The sequence below is a fragment of the Mustela erminea genome, chromosome 8 (genome assembly GCF_009829155.1).
Source record: "Mustela erminea isolate mMusErm1 chromosome 8, mMusErm1.Pri, whole genome shotgun sequence".
Lineage (NCBI taxonomy): Eukaryota > Metazoa > Chordata > Mammalia > Carnivora > Mustelidae > Mustela > Mustela erminea.
Window position 1 is genome coordinate 73,253,267 of NC_045621.1, and position 17,599 is coordinate 73,270,865.

At 39.2% G+C, this 17,599-nt stretch overlaps 1 protein-coding gene across 10 annotated transcripts in view; it reads left to right on the plus strand.

The window, feature by feature from the left end:
• The window catches only part of OSBPL6 (oxysterol binding protein like 6), a 203,783-nt gene that overhangs the window by 171,764 nt on the left and 14,420 nt on the right, over positions 1 to 17,599 (plus strand). For 7 of the 10 annotated variants that reach the window (XM_032356047.1, XM_032356048.1, XM_032356049.1 and 4 more), the window contains 6 exons: positions 7,069 to 7,176; positions 8,830 to 8,967; positions 15,107 to 15,194; positions 15,882 to 16,135; positions 16,888 to 17,025; positions 17,359 to 17,422. In XM_032356047.1, coding sequence (XP_032211938.1) covers positions 7,069 to 7,176; positions 8,830 to 8,967; positions 15,107 to 15,194; positions 15,882 to 16,135; positions 16,888 to 17,025; positions 17,359 to 17,422 — 790 coding nt within the window. The remainder of the gene's footprint in view (positions 1 to 7,068; positions 7,177 to 8,829; positions 8,968 to 15,106; positions 15,195 to 15,881; positions 16,136 to 16,887; positions 17,026 to 17,358; positions 17,423 to 17,599) is intronic. The other 3 variants (XM_032356052.1, XM_032356055.1, XM_032356056.1) reach the window with 1 other exon arrangement.

Consider the following 17,599-nt stretch of genomic DNA (forward strand, 5'->3'; position numbering starts at 1 on the left):
AACACTGTCAGTTGAGGTGCATATCCTGCTTCTGGGGCACAACCAGGGGACTCGGGAGCATGAGCACTCAAAGTAGCACCTGTCGTGCCCATCTGCAGAGGGCTTTTTTTATAAGTACATTTTAATGGTTTGCCTTGGGCTCCTCATGTCATATACTCAGTCTGTGGTAATTGATCTTCAGAATCCTTATTCTGAAAGTATCATGAATCAGAAAGATCAAAATAATGGTTGGGTAAACACGCAGATGTCATCCTGGAAACATGCAAAATATACTCTTACCCTCCTAAGTGTTGCAGTGTTTCCTTCAGGTGTAGTAAATGATAGAGGCTTAGTGGCATACGCTTGTACTAAGAAAAATAAGAAAAGGTGTTTGTTACTTTTGTATTTCCTTTGCACAAACTTTTTTTTTTTAAGTTTGTATTTTTATCATCCGGTGCTCATCATAAAGTCCTTAATGCCCATCACCTCTTTCCTCCATTCCCCTCTGGTGACCATCGGTTTGTACTCTATAGTTAAGTCTGTTTCTTGGTTTGTCTCTTTCTCTTTCTTTCCTTCTGCTTGTTTTGTTTTTTATTTTTTTATTCATTTTTTAAAAGATTTTATTTATTTATTTGTGAGAGAGTGAGAGAGAGAGTACAAGCAGGGGGAGTGGCAGGAAGAGGAAGAAGCAGGCTCCCGGCTGAGCAAGGAGCGCGATGCGGGGCTCGATCCCAGGACCCTGGAATCGTGACCTGAGCCAAAGGAAGCTGCTTAACCGACTGAGCCCCCCAGGCATCCCTGTTTTGTTTTTAAAATTCCATATATGAGTGAAATCATATGCTATTTGTCTTTCTCTGATTGACTGATTTTGCTAAGCATTATACTCTAGCTCCATCCACGTTGTTGCAAATGGCAAGATTTCATTACTTTTTATGGCTGAGTAATATACTGTTGTGCGTATGTATATGTATACCACATCTTCTTTATTCATCAAATAATGGACACTTGGGCTGCTTCCATATCTTGGCAGATAATGCTGCAGTAAATAATGCTGCAGTAAACATAGGGGTGCATGTATCCCTTTGAATTAATGTTTTTTTGGGGGGGGCAGTAAATACCCAGTAGTGAGATTGCTGAATCATATGGTATTTCTATTTTTAACTTTTGAGGAAGCCCCATACTGTTTTCCGCAGTAGCTATACCAGTTTGCATTCCCACCAACAGTGCAAGAGGATTCCTTTTCCTCCCTGTCCTCACCAACACCTATTGTTTCTTGCGTTTTTTATTTTAGCCATTCTGACAGGTAGAAGGTGATAGTTCATTGTGGTTTTGATTTGCATTTACCTGATGATAAGTGATGATAAGCATCTTTTCACGTGTTTGTCAGCCAGCTGTATGTTTTCTTTGGAGAAATGTATGTTCATGTCTTCTGCCCATTTTTAATTTGATTGTTGGTTTGGGGGGTGTTGAGTTGTATCAGTTCTTTATATATTTTGGATACTAAGCCTTTATCAGATATGTCATTTGCAATTATCTTCTCCTATTCCATGGATTGCCTTTTAGTTTTGTTACGGTTTTAAAATTGTATTTGTTTCTTGCTTGCTTGCTTTTATTTGTTTGTTCGCTAAGACAGAGAAGAAGTAGAGATCTGGTTTGTGCCACCAGATTAGAAATGATGGTAAAGAAGAATTTTTAAAAGGGATTCATTTGTTCATTCATTTATTCATTGCATTTTATTCAACTGACTGTATATTAGGTGTAGTACAAGGTTTGAAACACCAAGACAAAAGTAACCCTGACCATGTCCCCAGGAAGCTTATGATCTGCTTAGTGAGATGAGCAGTATTTACGAAGGAAACAGTTAGACGGACCATGCTCTGGTCCATTCAGAGCAGCGTGTGGGTGATGCAGACTTCTGGGGCTCTGGGGGTTCAGAAGAATGGGAGTTTCCTGACCTCAGAGCAGAGCCACAGATCAGAAGGAACTGAGCTTTGAATGGGGTCTGAGTACACAGCAGCAGTTTCCAAGGAAGGACCTGATGCTAACATAATAAAAATAAAATAAAGCAAAGTTATCTCTCAGCTTTATATTTTAGAGGTTAAGTATTTCCCTGTCATGCCAAAACGTAATTTATTTACCTCTAAACTTAGAGCTTCAATAGATTTTTGTTCAGTTGTTATGAGTTTTTCTTGTTGTTTTGTGGTGGGGTTTTTTTGGCTGTCATGTGTATTTTTTTTAAACCAGAAACTTCAATTTTACCCTCAAAAAATGTAAAAATAACTTGGTACTCTAAAGACAGTCTGTTGTACCCTATTCACTAGAGAATTCAGTGCTTCCTATTGTGTGTCATCACAACATTACGGCCATGTTCACGTTCTTGTGTCTGTCCATATGCTCTGACACAGAGCATATAAAATAGGTGAAATTAACATTCTTTACTACCTGCTCAGAATAATTGCTACCTGCCTTGGGCATGCAATAATTTACAAGACTGCAGTATAATGAATTCCTCTTCTAAAGTGATATTTCTTCCCTGATCTATGTGTATATAAAGACATACATAATTCTGTTATTTTATCTCCATGAAACTTTAGAGGCAACTTCTACATCTGAGAGGTAGCATAGATGTTAGATTCGAACCTGTAAGACAGGGCATTGTGTATGCTCTTAATCCCTTTATAAATTATTTTATCTCACAGCTACAATTTCACATCCTCGTTAATGTAGTATCCTGAACCGCACGATCAAATAGTATCTGATAAGACTAAGGTAGCTTCAGTACCCCAGGTTACTATAATAATAAAAGACTTGATTTGACTTGAGTCTGTCTTTAATACATTACCCTCTGACACTGTTACTAGTTTGGTCTCTGGCCCCAGAATCTATGCACAGCTTAAGCTAAATGTAGTGGGTTTGGGGTCCATATAAATGTGAGCAGCAGAATGTGTCCCTTGACTTCTGGTAGAATTACCATATTTCATTAAATCAACATGCCATCGATAGTTAGATGTACCATCATTATGTGGCTTAGTGAAAAAGAAAGCAGACTGCACTCAGTGAAATTGATAGTGCTTCAGAGATGTTGAGTGGAGGAGGAGATGTTCATTTAGAATCAATGAAATACAGTATATGGAAATGTAAGTAAAAAAATCAGCTTAAGGCACATAGTACCATAATTAAAATCCCAATTGTAGTATTTACCATCCTTCCTGTCTACAACATTTCACGTACACAAAATAAATATTCTGGGGTATTTATCGGGATAAAACTTCCAAGAGTATTCCTGATTTTGAATTCCCTGAAACATGGCAAAATTGGTTGTGATGAAGATATTCTTCATGGAATTATTTACATCTCTTTCTAGCTATCCAGTAAGTTGAAATTGATGTCATTTTGGACATAATTTGGCCATATGTCTTAAAGCCTTAAGAAGATCTTATCTTTGACCCTTTAGCACATGACTGATATTTCTAGTGTGAGGAAGTAATGCTGAATGTAGAAATCCACTATGCATACAAACATTCATGGCAGCATTATTTATTCTAGGAAAAATCAGTAATAGCATGAAGTGTCCAATTATAGAAGATAATCACTTGCTATGCAAAAATGCAAAGTCATATTTGTGCAAAGTTTGCAACATAAAATAAATGTTTATACACAAAGAATAAGTGGCAGACACAGATGTCCAGTATGCACCCATTAAATGATGTGGGAAATGTATAAGAAAAGGCTAGAGGAAAATATACCAAGATACCAATAATTGGTTGATATGATAGTAAGTTATGAATTTTTTAAATATTTTTTACTTTTTGCATTTTGCATATATACTGTAGTAGTATGTACTTATTTTAAAATTTAAAAAAAGAAGGTGATTTTTAAGTGATTCCCAGGATTTGGTTCTTGATCACTCTAGCTTTCACAGCTGCCGTAGTGATTTTCTTGATCCTTTTGAATCAGTTTTGCTTTTCTCCAAAGGTCTTAAGTCTCTGATAATTCTCTCTTGCCATATGTCTCCTATCCTTCCCCAGCCCTCAGGCTTCCACGTTTCCTTCCCAGAACACACAGTTCCGTTCAAGTAAAATGTATCTGTCCAAGTCTCACCCAATCCAAGGTTATCTTCATCCACCATCTGCCAGGGTGGATAGTGGTAGTTAATAGCCAAGATGGTGGGGATTTGGACAATTGATTCTGACTCAGGATCTCAAGATGGTAACTTCTTTTATAGATTGAGAAGGTGTGGTTTGTCTCTTGGATATATTAAACTTGAATGTGTCTGAAGGACATGAGCTATGGAGAAATTGAGCACACTTTGTGGAGAGTTTTGTGCTGAGTCCAAGCTCACTAGCTCAAACAAGTAATGAGAATAAGCCTAGAATCTGCCTGGTGACGAATTCAAGCACAAGAATTCCTGTGGCTCCCTCCCTGTTAGGTCTTTGGTCCCATCTGCTGCTCATAGAGCAATGTCATTACTGACACATCTTCTTAGCTTTTCTTGCTCCTTGGCTGGTGTGAGTAGCTGATGATGCCCCTCCTTTTTCCTTGCTTCTCCACTGTTCATGATCCTTGGGTACGTTCTGAATGTCATTTCTGCCATCATCTGGGCTCTTCTGTATTAACTATTGCTAATAGTGTCCTTCCACAGAACCTACCTATATTCCTCCATGTTCCCAAGATTTCCATTATATCATTACAAAGAAAATAGTTGTGTTTCAGGGAGGGGAAATAATAAATGTGGTCCTGCTCACTGCCTGAGAGCATGATACCACAAAGCTCGTGGCACTTGGCTGTCACAAACGTCAGAAACAGTCTGTATGATCAAGGCAAAAGGAGGAGCTACCCAGGGAAAATGTACAGAAATGGACCGTTGCACGCTCGGTTGTCTGCCTGCTTCCGCCTTCTGCCGCTGGGGCTGCCAGACTTGGAAGAGTACTTATATACATGCTTTGGGGGCTATCGAATGACAGCCTTCTTCTACCACTGCATATGTATTATTAATAAAATTTTCCTTTTGAACTTTTAGTTCATCTCCTATCGCTAGTATGGCTAGAGGTTACGGTGTGTGCCACACACGCCCGTAGACACAATTGCATTTCGTGACAATTGGCTGAGATAAGAGCTGAAATGGGAATTTCACTGAAGTTATCTGGAGCAAACAGTACTATAAGTTTCTTTACAAAACGCAAGCCTGTGTTAAAAACGCCTACTCTGAGGAAAACTTATTTCTCCTCGCCACTGAGTTTTTGTGGCGTTGTTTTGTTAACTCTGTTTCAGTGCCCACAAACAGTGCAGGCACTTTGGAGAAGCCCTCCGTTGAAGTTATCTGAAACTCTCAGATCAAGACTGTGAATCTGCAGTTAAAGCCCTCAAAGGACCCACCCAAGAGGCCTCCCGCCTTAAAGATAGTAAAATGTGAAATAGATCTGATTCCAAATATTTCAATAGACAAGGCAACTTTCAGCATACTTATGAGCAAAGAAATGGTGAAAAAACAAATACACATAGGTATAGTGGCCACAAAGGAGGGGGATAATGTGGTTTGGTTTTTTGTTCATTTGTTTTTTCACCTACCAAGTGTTTGAGATTTTGCTCTGGGAAAGATGATCCTGAGCACTTTTGCAGAATGGAAAGATATTAAGATTCTTCCTTTAAAGTACATGCCTTGTTTACTATAAGGGTAATCACTGCTTATCTAAATAAGCTTATCTAAATAACATCTCTGTTTTCCCAAGGAGCTAGACACGTATATCCTTCAATCCATAAACATAGCAACTATAAGATCTCTATCCTCTTTTCATCCCTCAATACCTGACAACCTACCGGATCAGGTGTGTTACATTTTACACATATTTTAGAAGCTGGTTATAAAGAATTTTAAACAAATGCCAAAAGCTGTGAGTGAACAATTTTCTCCTTAAAAAGCAGAAACCATGTTGGAGGGAGAAAGGAGAGGCCGTTCTGTGCCCCAAGGACTATGTACTCCTCAATGCCAGTGTAGAGTTTAGTCACTTTGTAGTTTATCCTGACTGTTTCAATAGATACGAGTGAGAATTATTATGTTACATTTGTATATGTGTATTGGATTACTACATCCATACACTGCATCTTAAGAACAGCAGTATGTCTGCTCCCTGGGGGAGATGCCTTTGTCAGCCCTGACATTTTTCTTCCACCCAGTAAGGCATCCACCTCCATCTTCTTTCTCACTGCTGATTTTAATGCAAAGGAAAGGAATTGTCCAGCTTCTTATGGGGCTTTGTTCTCACATGTCCTTTGATCCTTGATGTAATTCCAGTTTGCTATATCTATCTAATGTTAGGGAACATGTTCCCATGCAGCTGTGGGATGCAAGCACCTTTGTCCACAGGGTGCCTGGAGGAAGTAAAGCTTATATAAAGCTGTTCTCTTCTTGCCACATGCCCTAACTTGTTATATACCAGGTAGCGTATATAACACAGATATCATGATGCCGAAAACTTGGAGTTAGTTCCTTGTCCGTGTCTACACTGCTCAATGAAGACACCTTTTGGGCTGCACTTGAATTAGTTCTGCTGCACCGTCATGTACATGTGCTCCTAGAAATTGAAAATACAACTCTTTTATCACTGGGATAAAATATAAGTCTATAAATTAAAGCCAGCTCATTGTTCATTCCATTTCCAAATAATTTTTCAGGTCTCTACCTGGCTTGGAGACAGCTCCCAAATTTTAGAAACTAGAACCCCAAATGAAAAGAATCAGCAGTTTTTATCTCAGGCTGTAAAACATAATATATATGTGGTGGTAGACCGGGCTTGGATGTAATAATGGGCCTGACTCCAAGGGGGAGAAAATTCCATGAATCATTTTTATGAAATCCGTGAACTCTTTCAACCCACTAACCTACTAAGTAGCGCTCTTATTTTATGAAAATGAATACCTTAATTCGGAGCCATTCATTTCCTTCTTACGGGTAGGATCTGGCCTGTGTTGACTCCAAAAATTATAACCAAGAACATCATAGACTCTTGTCTGCTGTGAATTTGTGTGCTTATTCTGTTTTATGCTTGCTTATTAACTTGAAATTACATGTGCAATTTTTGTTATTTTAAGGCACTCAACCAGAATGCTGAGCTAAGAAGTCGGTTGAACAGAATACATTCAGAATCTATTATTTGTGATCAGGTTGTCAGTGTAAATATTATTCCTAGCCCTGATGAGGTAAGACTCATTTTTAATGGATATAGAATACTTACTTCATAGCATCTAAATCAACTACATATTTGGGTTTTTTTTTAATACAGTTCTTTCACTGTTAATAAGATTCTCTGCATAAATATGTGTGTTGTTGATAGTTTGGTGTTCTTTGGAGTGAGGGATGTACATGAGCTCAATATCATTTATTCTCGGTGATCAGTCTCTGTTTGTACTTTTATCTGTGTTCACCTGGTGCTACTGAATAATTTAGTTTAAATATCTACTCCAGCTTGTGAATTCTCCGTGTCTGTCACAGACTTTATTGGAAATGTTCCTTATCATCAGACGGCCTATGAAATGGTGGGGGGAAAAACATATTCAGCTGAGAAGGTGCTAAATGATAGCTTTTTTAAGGTTTATTTTAAAAGGCCTATCTTAGGAGAAATCACCTAACCTTACTAAAGTAACACTAGTGATGCAATTACAGCCACTAATAGTGATGTTGAGAATTAATAGCTAGCGCATGTCAAGTGAAAGCTTACTCTGTGCTGGGCGTTGTGCTGACAACATTCGACACTCCCAGTGACCTCTGAGGTAGGTGCTATGATGATCACTCCATTGCTCAGGAGAATTTTTGACGTAATGCTCAAAGGACAGGAGAACATTCAGTATTTGGGCCAGGCTTAGTGTATAATTCTGTCTATAACCCTTTATAAAATTACTGTTTTATAACCATGAGAATTTAAACTTTTCAACGGTAATATTGGAGTTTTATATATAGTGATATGATACATGGAACAAGGTGAGAGTTTTAACTCGAGTGACGGCCATATTTATAGAAAAACCGTACATTTTACTAGAAATCTACAGGGGCCAACGTCCTGGCATCTAATTGCTTAGGAAATGCCATCCCAAGACAAGCTTCTTTTTGATTTAAGTGGTCGAACCTACGTCCGCTCACCTTCACACAACACACGGTATCTGGTGACACTCTTGCTTGCTCCACTGCTCAGAATCCAGAGGATTTCTACAACTGCATCATTCAGAAATCGTTAGCAGTCTTAGTTTGAATCTTTGCAATCTGGTGTTTATTTGTACTACCATACTGTGTGTATATATGTATCACTTACTGAATAAAAATTATAGTTTGCCATAGGTTTAATATTCGAGTCATATTATCTCATTGGTTAAAGTTCATGACCAAGTTGGAAAATGACTTTTATATATTCTGTCTCAAACATTTAGTTTTATGGAGTGTTTTCTTAGCATATTTCTAGCGGTTTCTACAAATATGTCTTGAGATGTAGCATACTGGTTAGAATATGGCTAGTAATGATGGATCTAAGAATATGAAAGTGAACCTGTCTCCATAGTCAATTCAGGGTCTTCATAGGGGTTCAAGCTATTAAACTCCACTGAATATCCACTGAGCATTGATTTGAAGTCAAGTCACAGTACCATCATTTTTCAGCCACGCCTTTTGGATGCTTTAGACATATTAGAAGGAAATTTAGGCCATGGTCATGAGTGCAGGTGAAAATTACTTGTGGTCACCACTCTTAACATATGATATGAATTTCTCTAGAAGTCTGGCCTAGTACGTCATGGTCTTATTTGAACAAATAGCTTTTCTTTGAAGGGAATAACAATGACCCCAAATGTTTCTGTCCACTATAGGCTGGTGAGCAAATCCATGTCAGTCTCCCCCTGTCACAGCAGGTAGCCAACGAGAGCCGCCTCTCCATGTCAGAGTCTGTCTCCGAGTTCTTTGACGCCCAGGAGGTGCTGCTCTCTGCGAGCTCATCAGAGAATGAGGTAAGCTTTTTTGATGTGTCAACCCTAACTGCTTCTGATGAGGAGTTTGCGTTAAAGAAAGTAAGGCTGTGGGGACATTTTTTTTGCTTTTCCTTTTTCTTTTCTTTTTTTTTTTTTTTTTTTTTTAAACATCACAGTAAGGTTCTTAAATTGTAGGAAAGCCAAAAACATTGCAAACTACATTGGTAACTTCATTGGTAGTTACATATCCCGTTTATTGAGTGCTGAACACTTCTGGGTGTCAACGTATTACTTAATAAATTTGATGAATTAAAGGAAAGGATCTAGCATTCATTTGGATGCTGTTGTACGATTTGTATTTCAGGCTAACCAAATAGTTGATGGCAGAGTTTTTTTGTAGAGGAGACTGGTTAAATGTAGAAAGAAAGGATGAAAGAATTTGAAAATCACCATGTGTGTGCATGTGTGTGTGAGTGCACAGATATATGCGCATGTACGTGCACACACACACACACACATACACAAGCATCTTTACCAGAGACAAGAATTTGAGCTCCTTTAGAAAGATGATGTCTAGAATATCTGGTTGGGTGATTAAGGTTTTTGGAGGTTACCACTGGCTACCATAAAAACTTTTTTGTTGTCTTTTATTGAGGTATAATTTACATACAACATTATTTTAGTTTCAGGTATATGACATAAGAATTTATATTTATATATATTTTTAATTGGTCACCCCTAAAGCCTAATTAACACTTGTCACCATACATAATTACAGAATTTTTTTTTTGCTATAATAAGAACTTCTAAGATCTACTCTCTTTTAAGATCTACTCTCATGGCAACTTTCTAATATGCATGGCAACTTTCAAATATGCAATACGGTATTATTAATTCTAGTTACCATGCTGTACCTTATATCTCCAACTTATTTATATATTTTATAATATATATATTTTTATAATATATATTTTATAATATAATTGGAAGTTTTTACCCATAAAGACTTTTTAGATGTTCTTCATGCTCATAAGTCCTGGCTAGGTCATGGGAGCAGGGAATCTTCCTTGATCAGGTTGCAGAAATGGATTCTTTCACTGAAATTTAGAAATTTAGTCAAGCATCCTTTGAATTTTCTGCTTTCTTTCTTCCTTCCTTCCTCCCTCCCTTTGTTTCTTTCTTTCTTTCGTTCAGCATGGAAGAACCAGCCAAAACTCTTTCCAACACAGTTGATTAAAAATTTTGTCATTTGAGGTTGCAGATCAGTACTGCATTTTTACAAAAAGGAAATGAAATAGTTGCTGAATGTTATTTCCATATGCATAGAAAGTAGATTGGAAGGGAGCATCCTGACAATTAGTTGTAATTGTTTTTGGATGTTTGAAATTATGAGTGATTTTAGAAACAAAAATAAGTGGAGAGGAGAAAGAAATAATGAACACATACCACTTTTATAATGGGGGAGAGGCGAAAAAATATTCTTGTATGAGATACTGAATCTGTTACTACACCAAGCCATGCACCTGCCTCTCCGATCCCTAGTCCTGTTTGCCGATTCAGAGACTCCCGGTTACAAGCCAGAGTACTAGTTTAATTATTCATAATGGTAATTGGTCAGATGCTCTTAGATGGGCAAAATAATTATGCTTGCTGATTCATAGCTCTTTCTCTAGGGCCCACCTGCATGGAAAGTCTAGCTCTAGTCAGTTGCTTGGTGAGCAAGGAATGGGAGCAGGAACAGTGACTTGAGTGAACTAAAGGCTAGGAGGGCCAGGATGTCATAGCTCCGCTCCCATCTCCATTGTAGGGATACTGTGCCACGTGGACAGGCTCTTTGTGTCCGGGAGCCAGTCATACCCAAAGGGACCACCATGCTGAAGGCATGCTACCAGCATATTCTTTTCTGACTCTCCTTTCTCTGACCTCCCATTGCTGACCAGTCCTTCATCCTTCTCAGTCAGGTTCCAGTCAAATTTGGCTTCATGTTTCTGGAGCTCTGACCCCATCAGATGATGACTTTACGGCTGTCTCTCTGAAAGCCACCAAATTCCCCTATTTTTAAGTTCTTGGTGGCACACTGTCTAGGGGCCAGGTGCCACTTGTACCAGACACTGATGATATTGAAATGAAAGGGACTTAAGTGGGTTATTCCTCAAGTCCAGGCAGCATGTTGGCACCAGCTCTGGTGGAGGAGTGATCCTGCTAGCAGAGGGAAGGACAGGGGGTTGGAGGTGTTCACCTGGAGGTATTGTGAGTTGATCAGACCTCTCAGCGGAGTTATCTGGCCAGTATTTGGGTATTCAGATCTAAAGCTCAAAGAGAGAACAGGTCTGAAGAGAGAGCAAGAGTCAGCTCAGGTCCCACATAACGAGCCGCCTGGGAGACATTGCCCCCTGGGAGCTCCACAGAACCTCTCATTCAGCATGTCCCAAAATGGATTAATCACCAAAGCGCCTACACACACACACACACACACACACACACACACCCCTAAGTGAAGAGAAGCCTACCCATACTTCTCGTGTTGCGTGCCTGACTGCTCTTTGCCCAGGTGCTTACATCAAATGCCTGGCTGTTAGCCTTCCCCTGCACCTGCCTTACTAGGACCCACCACCCACACTGATTCACTCATTAAGTTCTATATGACTCACCTAAAAACTATGAAATCCATACATCTTCCTCCAGCTTCCCTGGCACTACTCCACCTCAGTCCTCCATCATCTGCCCCCCGGATTACCTGACCAGTTCCCATTACTGGTCTCCCTGCCTCCCTTCTTGCCCCTCTAATCAATTTTCCACTGGTCAGCCTGATTCATCTCTCTGAAGTGCCAATCTGATCATGTTTCCCCAGGGTCCTTAAGATAACTATCTTAGCCATCATGCAAAGACCCTTATAATCTGATGTCTGCTCCCAGCTGCAGCCTCTTGCAATTTCTATTCTTCTGGATCCTTCCAGAGGCCAAATATTTGCTAACTGAATGAAGGAATGCTTATAGCACTTTAACGCATGGTTAATCTGAGAAACATCTGGGCTATCTTACATTAACGCTTTCCACGAGTGAGAGAAAAATCCTCTTTATGTGATATCTACCCATGAGCTTCTCTTAATGAATATTCTGCTTCCTTTAAAAAATGCTGGGTTTGCTTCCAGAATGGTCTATTTCCTTTCCTCTGCTATTAACTTGTTTCCACAAGGCTGCATGCCTGGTTGCATTTAGGAAAAAAAGAAAAAAAAATCCCTGAACTCTTTTGAATGCCTAAGCTCTTCAGGAGAAATATTTGTCTCCAGGACTTCCTGACTGGGGTGGGGCAGGGGTTGGGGAATGAATATATATTAACTGTTTTATTATAATACTGCAGAGCTTTAACTTTATATACAGGATAATGTGCATGGACCGCAGCTAGACAGCCAAGCCTTAGCTATTGCTCACACATACGGGAATATAGATCTGACTCAGGGCCCACTGTCATTGGGGAATTGTTTCACATTCTGCATGATCCATTCTAGAAGGAAATGGGTATTGGACAATTTTTATCATATAGTACATTTTTATCATATATTATAATACATATATCATATATTTCTAATAGATTAGAAATTCAAGAAGAAGAGGCTATTTATAGCTTTTTGTAGGGTGAACATGAATGTTTTCTTAATAAATGTTAAAACCAGTGCACAGGCATGCAACATGAATTTTGTTTGAACAGGCATTTGTTTCCTCTAACATAATTGGGTATGATTAGCTTTTTTAAGAGAAACCATGCAGAAGAGTTTGATTTACTTTTTTTTTTTTTCCCCTATCAAGTTTAAGAAGGTGGCTTTCATGTGCCTGATGATTTCACCATTGGCTCTTTTGTAGTCAGTAGGAACTGGGAAACAGTTGCAGAGGGAAAACATGAATCAGAAAAAGACTTTATTCTCAATTTGCCATCTTTATAGACTTGCTCAGGCTGCAAAGCAAAACTTCCATTATTTACTTATGTATGCAATAACTCCATCACTGTTCTCCCTAAATATAGGAATTCTTCTCAACTTTAACTTTCAAAACATCAACAATAAATCCAGAAACCTTAAAGGCAAGGACTGATTGTTTTTATTACCTACAAACTTAAAACTCTCACATGGCAAAAAGAAAAAAAGAGGCATTAAACAGCATTAAAAAATAAATTGCAGAATAGCCAAATGCAACCTAGATGATGAACTGAAAAAAAGAAAGAAGACAAATTTACCTAAGATGAAATGCAAACTTTTAAAGAGATCTCTTATGTATGTTAGGTAAATAGATACTGAAAAAGGATTGATAATACATAGTGTTTAAGTGGGTGGAGAGATGGATGTTCTCACATGCTGCTGGTGAGAACAAATTACTATCCTCTTTGAGGACAATTTGGCAACCTGGGCCTATCGCCTAAACGTGGCCCATTTGATCCGGCCATTTCACTTCTAGGAATAAATATTAATGAAGTTGCCAGACAGATTCACAGCAATATATTTACAAGGACGTGCATCCCAGTATTATCAATAATAATAAAAAGTTGGAAACCATTTAAATGCTGGCTGAATGCCTCAGGTTGTACCTGTATAATGAATTATGTTGCCATTCCCAATGAAGGTGAGAGCTGTATTTATGATCATGGAAATATATTGAGAACACTATAAAGCAAGATGTAAACTGACCCCCTTGTTCAGTATCTAAAGATAGATAGACCAGTGTGTTTGCATAGGCATTTTGACATTGGCGGTAATATCCACCAAATGTTAGAGGTGGTTTCTGTTAGATGATAGAATTATGGTTAATTTTTCTTTAATCTGTTTACCGTCATATAATTTCTAATTTTTGTACAGTAAAAATGTTTTATTATATGTACAGGGGAAAAGGTAACATTATTTCCCCTTTGAAGAAAGTAAATAAGTGTCAGCAGCTTTTTTGCCTAGAGTAGAGAGGTTGGTTTCCATTTCTCTGAGTGGCTCTACTGTGCTCTGTTTTCTTGTCTTATCTATTTCTAACTCCCCTTTGTACAGAGGTTACCCCTTAATTTCATTTTCATGCAAATTTTGCTCTCATTTTCGTTCCATGTTGTTCTCTTGGAGAGAGTAGTTTCATTCTTAATTTCCCTCGTCCTGGGATCTTCCTCCCTCACCCCCAAATAATCTGCCAAATTTTGTCCATTATCTTCAAATGTGGCTCTCAAAGCAGCTTTGCTTCCTTCCTGACCCTTGTTGTGGCCATCTTTTTTTTTTTTAAAGATTTTATTTATTTATTTGACAGACAGAGATCACATGTAGGCAGAGAGACAGGCAGAGAGGAGGAAGCAGGCTCCCTGATGAGCAGAGAGCCCAATGTGGGGCTCGATCCCAGGACCCTGGGATCGTGACCTGGGCCGAAGGCAGAGGCTTTAACCCACTGAGCCACCCAAGCGCCCCTGTTGTGGCCATCTTAACCCGTCAGTATTCCCTACGCACATCCACGTAGTAGCCTATCATTTGAGCTCCCAAAGAAAAGCTGCCAGGCATCTTCCTGAAAACTAAATATGGTAATAATAAAAAATAAATTTAAAAAATAAAAAGAGGAATTCTGTCTTAAAAAAAAATATGACTGTCATCCCCTTGCATGTAATAACTGGTGGGATTATATGGGAGCCCGTTATGTTGACATGAAAAGACCTTCACAGTCTGACCCTCTTCCTGGTCACCCCACCCTCTGTCACAGCCACTCAACTTCTGAGCCTTCCTGGAATGGAATGTTCCTCTCATGTTTCTCCACACCTTTGTACACTCTCCTTTCTTCCTGTGCTTCTTTTCCTTCTAAAAACCTCTCCAACACCCAGTGCCAATTTTATTTCCTCTGGGCAGCCCCTCCTGATTCCCTAGCGGGAATATAAGGCCTCCTTTTTTGAACATTCTTGCTGACATATTTCTGATTACTGGTCTCCCCCTGTCCCCTACCCCAACTAAGGCAGGGGCTACTCAGAGACGAAGGCTGCTTTCAAGCCATGCTACATTCTGGCTCATGGCTCAGTCTTTCTCAAGTGTTCCTTGTACATATGCCAAGTACATTTCCCCTGCGACCTGTTTGCTTATTTGGGCAACATTTTGCTTTTAATCATTTATTTGGTTTTCTAACTTTTCAAGACTGAACAAGGGTTCTGATCCTTTCTGTGTTCTTCCCTTTTTCAGGCTTCAGATGATGAGTCTTATATCAGTGATGTGAGCGATAATATATCCGAAGACAATACCAGTGTTGCAGACAACATTTCTCGGCAAAGTATGCATCCTTTCAGCTCCCAGGTTGTTCTGTCTTCTTTCCAAGTTAGAATGCTGGTGATTCAGCGAAAAACCTTTTTCTCCCTCACTGATTTTTCCCTTTGCAGCAAGCTGATCATTCAATACATTTTATATGTATATAATCTGTTAAGGTAAATGGTTGAAAAATCCATTAGGTAGAAGCTTAAATGAAAAGCTTTTACTTCTTGCCAAAACCAAAAGTTTGAGTCTTTCTTATTAAATGTAATTAACTCTTTAAAATTTGGCTTTTCTGAGGGTTTTGGGGAGGAGGGTGAACCTGGTGGTGGGCATTAAGGAGGGCATGGATTTTATGGAGCACTGGGTGTGGTGCATAAATAATAAATCTTGAAACACTGAAAAAAAAAGATAAAATTAAATTTTTAAAAACTGCTAATAGTAAATAAATTATGAAAAAAATTGACTTTTCTGGAATAATATTTGAGCATATTTAACACCTTGTTAAAAAAAAACTTGTATGTTGATGTTTTGTGCATTTATTAGCAACTGTGTTGAAATAATTTCATTCACACTTGAGAGAGTCTAGTGGAGGCTTAAGAAATGTATCACATTCGGAAGTACTTGAAAGAGTTATTTCCTTCCTTCATGCTATGAAATCAAAAAAGCAAAGTATCTTTTATCATGCTTCTTGTCTTTCTCTCTCTTCCAGTCTTAAATGGGGAGCTTACAGGAGGAGCCTTCCGAAATGGACGTCGAACATGCCTGCCAGCTCCCTGTCCCGACACCAGTAACATTAACCTGTGGAATATTTTGAGGAACAACATTGGTAAAGACTTGTCTAAAGTCTCGATGCCTGTGGAGCTAAATGAGCCACTCAACACCCTGCAGCATCTCTGTGAGGAAATCGAGTACAGTGAGCTTCTGGACAAGGCTTCCGAAACGGACGACCCCTACGAGCGCATGGTAATACATAACACAGCAGTGCCTCTCAGGGAGCTGTCAACCCTAGGCGTGGACTAAGGCAGAATTCGTTACAATGGCATATTTGGTGTCTGCATAACATTCTCACTGCATAGGTGAAGGAGGAGAGAGTTCATTTGCACAAACTGGGCAGGGCCCGAAAGTTCCAGAAACTTCTATAGAGGATGTATGCTTTGTGACTTATCTTTGGTCACGAGTGTTTCTGAAGTTAGGATGTAAAAGTATCACACTCCTTCCAGGTTTAAGGCATGCCTAGCCTTGCTCTAGCAGCTTCTCCTGGAGGCCAAGAGAGCCCATGTGTTCAAGAACTTGGGTCAGAGAAAGGAACCTCCTGTTTGTGCTTTGCCATGGCCTCTGCTGCACCCGACTGTGGAAGGCTTGACTGCCCTTCCGAAAGCACCAGCAGCCACAGGCCTCCTGCCCATGGCGCTAAGTTGTACGAAGGACAGAACCTATAAACTGGGTTTCAGAACCTCTGAACACTGTGATACTCAGGAAGCTGGGTGACAGCTGAATGAAGGATAAGTGGCCTCAGATGCAAGGACTTTCACATCCTCTTCACTCATTTTTTTTATCCATGAGTTTATGAAGAGTCTGTGCAGATAATGGGAAATGCAGATGCCATTAGATCAGCACCCACGGACAGGGGTGTGTAAAATCTAGAGGAATAAGGGACAAACAGACCTGGAAGTAGTCTCTCCTATATTATTTTCCTTTCTTAAATGTTTTAACAGGTTCTTATTGCTGCATTTGCAGTTTCAGGATATTGCTCCACCTATTTCAGAGCAGGAAGTAAGCCATTCAATCCCGTCCTTGGGGAGACTTACGAATGCATTCGAGAGGACAAGGGATTCCGATTTTTCTCAGAACAGGTAAGTCCCATTGGACTCAGTGAGGTTTCTATGCAGAAACTGTAGGAGGACCGGTTGATGATGAAACAGCTTTTTGATCAACCGCCGTTTGAAGTGAGCTATGATATCAGTTAACAGAAAACTCTGTCCGTGTATATAAGTTCTCTGGGTTTAAACATGAGGTGTGAAAGTGAAAGTAATTTACTTACACGTTCTGAGAATAATTCAATAATAGAGATGGATGAGTTGATTGTTTTTATTTGGGGGTGGCCAATATATGTTGGGGAAAAAACGATCATTTATGGAAGTTTTAACATTGATATCATTGCCCTCTCTTTTGTTTTTTATTACCAGGTTAGCCATCATCCACCCATTTCTGCCTGTCACTGTGAATCCAAGAATTTTGTGTTTTGGCAAGGTTTGTATTTCAATTGTAACTTCAAGATCCACTCAGTGAGCCTTTGAAACAGTTTCTAGTTTCTGAAAGGTACATTATGCTCAGGTTAGATTTCTACCTTTGGGACTCAGAGAATGTTAGTAATTAGTATGGAATTCAGTTTGAGAAATTAGATTTCTTGGTTGAAATATGAAACTG